The sequence below is a fragment of the Nematolebias whitei genome, chromosome 12 (genome assembly GCF_014905685.2).
Source record: "Nematolebias whitei isolate Nwh7 chromosome 12, NemWhi1, whole genome shotgun sequence".
Classification (NCBI taxonomy): Eukaryota; Metazoa; Chordata; class Actinopteri; order Cyprinodontiformes; family Rivulidae; genus Nematolebias; species Nematolebias whitei.
In genome coordinates this window covers 26,306,067-26,313,502 of record NC_056509.1, presented here as the reverse complement: position 1 = coordinate 26,313,502, position 7,436 = coordinate 26,306,067, and the positions used below count along the sequence as shown (strand labels likewise).

The 7,436-nt window shown below is 44.7% G+C and overlaps 1 protein-coding gene across 1 annotated transcript; it reads left to right on the top strand.

Moving 5' to 3' along the window:
• Positions 1-5,038: 5,038 nt before the first annotated feature.
• Positions 5,039-6,701, top strand: arf6a (ADP-ribosylation factor 6a). Its single transcript, XM_037685773.1, has 2 exons — positions 5,039-5,122; positions 5,261-6,701. The coding sequence occupies exon 2, from the start codon at positions 5,939-5,941 to the stop codon at positions 6,464-6,466; it is 528 nt and encodes a 175-aa protein (XP_037541701.1). The 5' UTR covers positions 5,039-5,122; positions 5,261-5,938; the 3' UTR covers positions 6,467-6,701.
• Positions 6,702-7,436: the final 735 nt, after the last annotated feature.

Genomic DNA, 7,436 nt, shown 5'->3' with positions numbered 1-7,436 from the left:
AGTTTGAGAAAACAGCAAGGAAGAGGGCAGACTACAGGAACCACTTGCGATTCAACCTCAGATGTCGACAAAGTGGCATCAGTCCCAAGAGCCTGGAACTAAAATCATCGGTCAGCGGGCACCGGGCAAGCAAGATCCTTCAGAAGGCACAGACCCAGCTGCTGAATGAACGGGTGAGACAGACCAATTTTACTATTGAGGCCTTGAAGGCCAAAGAAGAGCACATTAAACAGAAACTAACAACGTGTCTAGATCAGACCACACTTCAGCAAGTGTTGGACTGTACAGATCAGGCACGCTTAGCACAGCATGTCAAGTCCAAGACTCGACAACAAAATAAGTTTAACTTACGAATAACTCATCAACACCATCACTATTCCAATAACAACACATTCAGTGTAGGACAACACTCCAGTAGTCAATTACATGCCAGGGAGACAGAAAAGTGGGTGAAGAATTTATCTGACAGACAGTTCACCCAGCCAGAGACAGAGATTCTTGCCAGGGGACTGAACTTTGCGGGTGCACCAAGGACAATTCCTCTGGTGGAGATGATCACAGCTACTGAGTCAGCCATCCGCAACAACAAAATTAAAGAGGCTGAAGCAGAACAGCTCAGAATCAAAGTTTCAGCCTGCCTCAGCAATGCCAAACCACCACCTTCCAACATCAGTAGAGAGGAGAGGGATGCACTCACCACTCTTAGCAAGGACAAAAACATCATAATTCTCCCAGCAGACAAAGGAAGGTGCACAGTGATTTTGAACCAGAAAGACTATCATGAGAAAGTTATGACACTCCTTAGTGACTTAAACACTTATGAACCTCTGAAAAGAGATCCAGGAAGTGGCTACAAGAAGAAGTTAATAGATTGCCTGAAAAATTTGGAGCAGGACAAGGCTATTGACCGTATTCTGTACCACAGACTGTACCCAGGGGAGGCCACACCTAGTCTGTATGGTTTACCTAAAATCCACAAACAAGGTGTACCTTTAAGACCAATCGTTAGCATGATTAACTCTGTCACTTACAATGTTTCCAAATATCTGGCGTCTGTACTCATCCCTTTAGTTGGCAGCTCAGAACACCACATACAGAACACCATGGACTTTGTGGACAAGGTGAGGGATGTCATTATGGAGACTGATGAAACAATGGTCTCTTTTGATGTCACATTACTCTTTACATGCATTCCTGTTGATGATGCAGTAGAGGTGGTCAGTTTAAAATTAAAATCAGTCACCACTCTGAGCAGCAGGACCACGCTTTCCACAGAACAACTGTGTCAACTCTTGAAACTGTGCCTGCAGTCAACCTACTTCACATATGGGGAGCAGTGTTATAGGCAGAAACATGGGTGTGCTATGGGGTCTCCAGTTTCTCCTATTGTTGCCAACCTGTACATGGAGGAGGTAGAAAAGAGAGCCTTGACGTCCTTTTCAGGGACACCACCAAGTCATTGGTTCAGGTATGTTGACGACACCTGGGTTAAAATCAAATCTCAGGAAGTCCAACATTTTACTGACCACATCAACTCTGTGGATAAATACATCAAGTTCACACGAGAAGATGTAAAAAAATGGCAAGTTGGCTTTCTTGGACTGTGAGGTCTCAGTCTCTGATAGAGGACATTTGCAAACCGAGGTGTACCGCAAACCCACCCACACAGACCAGTATTTGCAGTTTGACTCCCATCACCCTTTGGAGCACAAGTTAGGAGTCATCAGGACTCTGTACCACAGAGCAGACAGCGTCCCCACTAACTCGGGAGCCAGGCAGAAGGAGAAATCCCACACAAGACAGGCTCTAGAGCAATGTGGATATCCTAACTGGGCCTTCCTGAAAGCAGAGAAGAAACCCAAACAGGACTCGAGTCAGCCATCAGGTGAAAAGGAGGAACCCAGACCAGTGGTCATTCCATATGTTGAGGGAGTATTACGGCAAAGACTGGTTCATCCCAAAGATCCAGTCCCCCGGCACAAACAGAGTAATGTTGTGTATGCTGTTCAGTGTCAGGAGGGCTGTGATCAGTCTTACATCGGGGAAACAAAACAGCCACTGGCCAAAAGGATGTCCCAGCACAGAAGATCAACATCATCAGGCCAGGACTCTGCGGTCTACACTCATCTCCAGGCCAGCGGTCACTCTTTCAGGGATGAAGATGTTCACATCCTGGACAGAGAGGAACGATGGTTTGAGAGAGGAGTAAAGGAGGCCATCTTTGTGAAAAGAAATCGTCCATCGTTAAACAGGGGTGGAGGCCTCCGGGTTCAACTGTCCCCCTCTTACAATGCTGTGATTGCTAGTATCACTCAGCCCTCTGTGAACAGTAAACAGCCATCAGTGTGCTAATGATCCATTGTTAGGCTGATGGTCCTTCTTGAGCATGTGATCAGCTGGTTTTGGTTGTCAGCAGCAAAACTGGTTGATCCACTTTGAGAAGGTGCTATTTAAGAGACTGAGCTGAATACAGCTCCTCAGACTGAGGAAGTCTCTCGGATGAGAGACGAAACGTTTCTATATTTTTTTGCTTTGTTTTGTTTTTTTGAATGTCCAGAGGACCAGATTGAACTTTTTTGGATGAAAGAGACAGAGCTTTTTCTTCTGTGGCTCCAAGACTCTGGAACTCCCTTCCTCAAACTCTCAGATCAGTGGACTCAGTGGCTTCTTTTAAAGGCCAGCTAAAAACTTTTTTTTTTAATCTGCCTTTGCTTATATTAGTTTTGTGCACTTTTTAATTTTGTTTGTCGAAGCACTTTGTGATTTTTATCTTGAGAAGCACTATATAAATAAAGTTTTACTTACTTTCTATAAACTATGTAAAAAGAAAACAGTATAAAGCACCAAATCACACTTGTAAATTGAAGAACACAAGATAATCAAGAATAAATGGAGCAGAATAAAAGTATGAACCAGTAGATGTTGTATAATCTAGTGGCCAAAATGGACTTTGTTTGCAGGGTGGCCAGGCTTAGCCTTGGTGAGGAGCTCCATCATCCAGGGGGAGTTAGGAGTAGAGCCGCTGCTCCTCTGCATCGACAGGAGTCAATTGAGGTGGTTCAGGCATCGAGATGTCTCCGCTTCCCTTTAGAGCACACATGTCAAACTCAAGGCTCGGGGGCCAAATGTGGCCATCGTTGACATCTTCTCTGGCCCCCAAGATGATAAGTTCAATGGAAAATACTTTTATCACTTTAAATTTTTCAGTAATCTTTGGTTATGATGTCAAAAGTTCAACGCATCAACTCATCAAATGAGTTCAATCAAACTCTTTTTGAGGAGCCTGCAACCAAGAAAACATATTGGGTGTCTAGCTTGAGTTAATTTAGATTCTGAAATTGTCCCTTTAGTTTGAAAAAGTTTTTAATTTTGGCCCCCTTTTGTAAGTGAGTTTGACACCCCTGCTTTAGAGGTTTTCCAGGCATGTCCCACTTGCAGGAGGCTTGAGGAAAGACCCAGAAGTCGGTGGAAGGATTATGTTTCTTCTCTGGTTTGAGATGCCTCAGGTACGGTGGCCGACGGGTGTGGGTCCCCCAGGGCCAGAACTAGCTGAAAAGTGTCACTGGGGAGAAGGATGTCTGGGTTTCTCTTCTGGACTTGCTCCATGTGACACTCCATGACTCAATAAGCGCAGAAGATGGATGGATGGATGGATGAACAGACGGATGGATGGACGGATGGATGATAGCTGGTATTTCTCAGCGAGAAAGTTGCTTGATTGCTTGACCAGGGACCTGGTTGAACTTTGCATGTTCTCCCTGTGCATGCGTAGGTGCTCCAGTTTCCTCCGAGACCAAAAACATGCATGTTAGGCTAAATGGTCACTCTATCCCTCAGTGAGAGTGTGAATGGTTCTTTGTCAACGTGTCCCTGTGATGACTTGAAACCTGGTGTCCCCTGCATCTGCAGTGACTGCTGGACACCACTAACCCCCACGACCCAGAAAGGACAAAGCAGTAAAGATAATGGGTGGACATGTGACCAAAACAGCTCTCTAGTGAACGAGGCGAACAGAGAGGCAGAGCATTTTCAACTGCAAAACAGAAATCCAGTTGATTTGTTTTAAAGCTTTTTTATTTACCAGTAAGATTTGTTCATTGTTGAGCTCATTGACCAACATTACAATTCAAACCGCTTCACATTTTGCAGTAAAACTACAGTGGTGTGCTTAATATTGCAGCGTGTGTGCGACTCATATAGTGAGATACAAACTGATCAAAGTGTAAACACATGTAGGGTTATTATTCAGCTGAAATGCTGTAGTTCCCCTCCCTTCTCACGCACAGCCTCTACGTCACACACACTGATCCAACGGAAACTGAATGAATGATTCAAATCGGAAAGAACCGACAGTAAACCCCGCTCTGCAAGACGTTAGGCCGACCAAATCATTTTATTTATTTTATGAATGAACCCTAACTTGTTCCTGTTTTGCTGCAAGTCACGTTGGAGGTTGCTAAATGTATACTGAATGTACAAATGGCGTCAACACGAAGCACCGGGCCGGTTGCTGTTGAGCATTCACGTTGCGCGCATTTGAAATGGCGTAGTGTCTTTAAGGGTAGTCGGAAATTTTACAACTTCAATGAAAATGTTAATTTCTCATGTCTGCTTTGCTTTAAAAAAAAAAAAACATAACCAGGGGTTAGAATTTAATAGAATCACTTATTGTGATTGGATACATTTTTTTACACTTTGAAAAACTATTTTAATTAAAGTTATTTCGGTTTTAAATTATGAATGGAGTGATTTTTATATAAATTCATTCATCCCATAGGGGTGTTCGCTTTAGTTTCTGAGCAAATGTAATAGTTAATGGTTGTCATATGTGTGGTGAGGCCCGGGAGGTTCAATGAAGCCGATGCTCGGAATAGTGATTCCCCCCCCCCCCCCCCCCCTTTTTTTTGTTTTAAGATATCCGAGCTGTGAAAGTGCTCCTGAATGCATCAGCGGGGTGTAGAGGAAGTGGCGGCTGATCTGGGTCCGCACCTTTTCCGGTAACACAGCAGAGAGAACGGCTGGAGACACTGACAGAGAGAGAGAGAGGGGGGAGGAAGACAGATCGAGGGCGGCAAGAGAGCGGGGAGAAACGGTTCGGGGGTGCGGGGAACGACAAACGCTGGTATGTATCCGGCTTTCAGCCTATATATCAGCTTGTACTGAGCGTTTGTGTTGGCGGAGAGAGTAATTGTTCGGGTCCAAAGTTGTCCTCTGTTCTAACAGCCCTCCCTTCCTTCTTCAAACCGCTCGTGTGTCACAGGGAGAAGAGAAGAAGAAGAAAGTCGGATGAATCGGTGACCTTTAGAGCCGTCTTCGTCTGGACGCCCCGCTACAGAAGCGGAGCGGGAATCAACAACTTCACATTTTCGGACCAGTTTTAACAAAAAGAAGAAGAAAATTAATCAACGTGTTTGGAAATTTATCGAGTGGAAGAAAGAAAGAAAGAAACAACTGACTGTGGACAGGCAGTTAAGGAGGAAGTGGGAACCCCCGGTTTGGACTGGGCCTGGTTTAAACTGTGTTTGAGGGGTTTGGATCAACTGATTAAATAAAAGTTGTTTCCGGTCCAGCTCACCTGGAAGTGAGAGGATTCATTTTAAGAAGACGAAAATTGTGATTTTTTTGGAGGGAGTTTGTCCTCAAAAAGCTTTGTGAGAGATGCCATTTTTTTCTTCTTACATGATGAAAATCTATCCCCACCCAAATCTGTGAGGGCGCACTGTTCCTCCGAAACGCTCAGGTTGGATTACCTCAGTCCAGATTCTTGTACTGTACAAACTTGAATATTGACGCTCGTGTCAGGCCGCCGCCGTCACCTGTGGAGTCTTTGCACACCGAAAGCGAGACCTCTCATTTGGAGTTGAAACTACTTTTCCACTCCCAAGGGAAGAACCACTTTTCTTTTCCTGTAACAAAGTATTTATGCACATCAGACAAGATGGGGAAAATGCTTTCAAAGATCTTTGGCAACAAGGAGATGAGAATATTGATGCTTGGACTTGATGCTGCCGGGAAGACGACCATCTTGTACAAGCTGAAACTGGGACAGTCGGTCACCACCATCCCCACGGTCGGGTTCAACGTAGAGACCGTCAACTACAAGAATGTGAAGTTCAACGTGTGGGACGTGGGCGGACAGGACAAAATCAGACCGCTCTGGAGACATTACTACACAGGTACCCAGGGCCTGATTTTTGTGGTGGACTGTGCCGACAGGGACCGCATCGACGAGGCGAGGCAGGAGCTCCACCGGATCATCAACGACCGGGAGATGAGGGACGCCATCATCCTCATCTTTGCCAACAAACAAGACCTCCCAGATGCCATGAAGCCCCATGAAATCCAGGAAAAGCTGGGCCTGACCCGGATCAGAGATAGGAATTGGTACGTTCAGCCCTCTTGTGCAACAACGGGGGATGGACTGTACGAGGGCCTGACTTGGCTTACCTCAAATTACAAATCCTAATGTTTCCTCCACCCCACTCACCAGCCTGGACACTTGGAGGAGAAACGTAGCTATAATTAAAAAAAAACAGCAATTATCACCACGATCGCTTTCCTGGAAATGTATTAAAGAGTCACAAGTACTTTTGGTTTAATATTCTCTTTTTTGATGACGATAGCTTTTCTTTAACCCCAAATTTCATTTAAGCGAAACAAAAAGCTTTTTTTTTTTTGTCGTTTCTTTTCTTCGTATAATCAGCAGTCTGCTAAAATACACAACAAGCTTGCTTTTGAGCTCTTATTTCTTCAGGTTCCTCCTGGGTTTTTAACTTCCTGTAGAGGACACTTTTTGTAGTTTTGCCTCATGACCGAGCTGCATATCCAAAGGATGGAAACGTCCAGAAACCCATCGCCCAAATCAGCACCTCACTCGTGACTTAACCTGCCTCCAGTTTTCTGTAAGAATGTGTATCAAGGACGTGTTGGGACCTCAAAAACTCACCTGCGTTCAGAGTCGATTGTAACGGGAAGGATGCGGACGCGTGGGACGGCGTGATCCATCGTGTCTCGTGTGGACGTTGGATATCTAAAACACCCACTGTGATATGGATTTATATTGTTTCAGGGTCAGCATCTGTTACCACCACTCTATTATTTTCTTACTTTTGTTTCTCGGAGCTTCCTTGACTTTAAGTATTTGTAGTTTCAGTTGCCTTAGAGGGGATCCAGGTGCTCCGATACTGAGATGGTTCCTACAACAGAGGGTGTTCTTAACAGCTGAGTTTGCACTTTGGGTGGCTAGCAACTTGCTGGTTGCGTGTATTTTGATGTACTTTTGAACTCCAGCAAGTTTCTGAAATCCTCCCCCGCCCTCTACGTCCTTTACACCACCACCTACAGGTGCTTCAGTGACTGCAAGCCCCTTCTATTTCTGTGCTTTTAAACTATATATATATATATATATATATATATATATATATATATATATATAT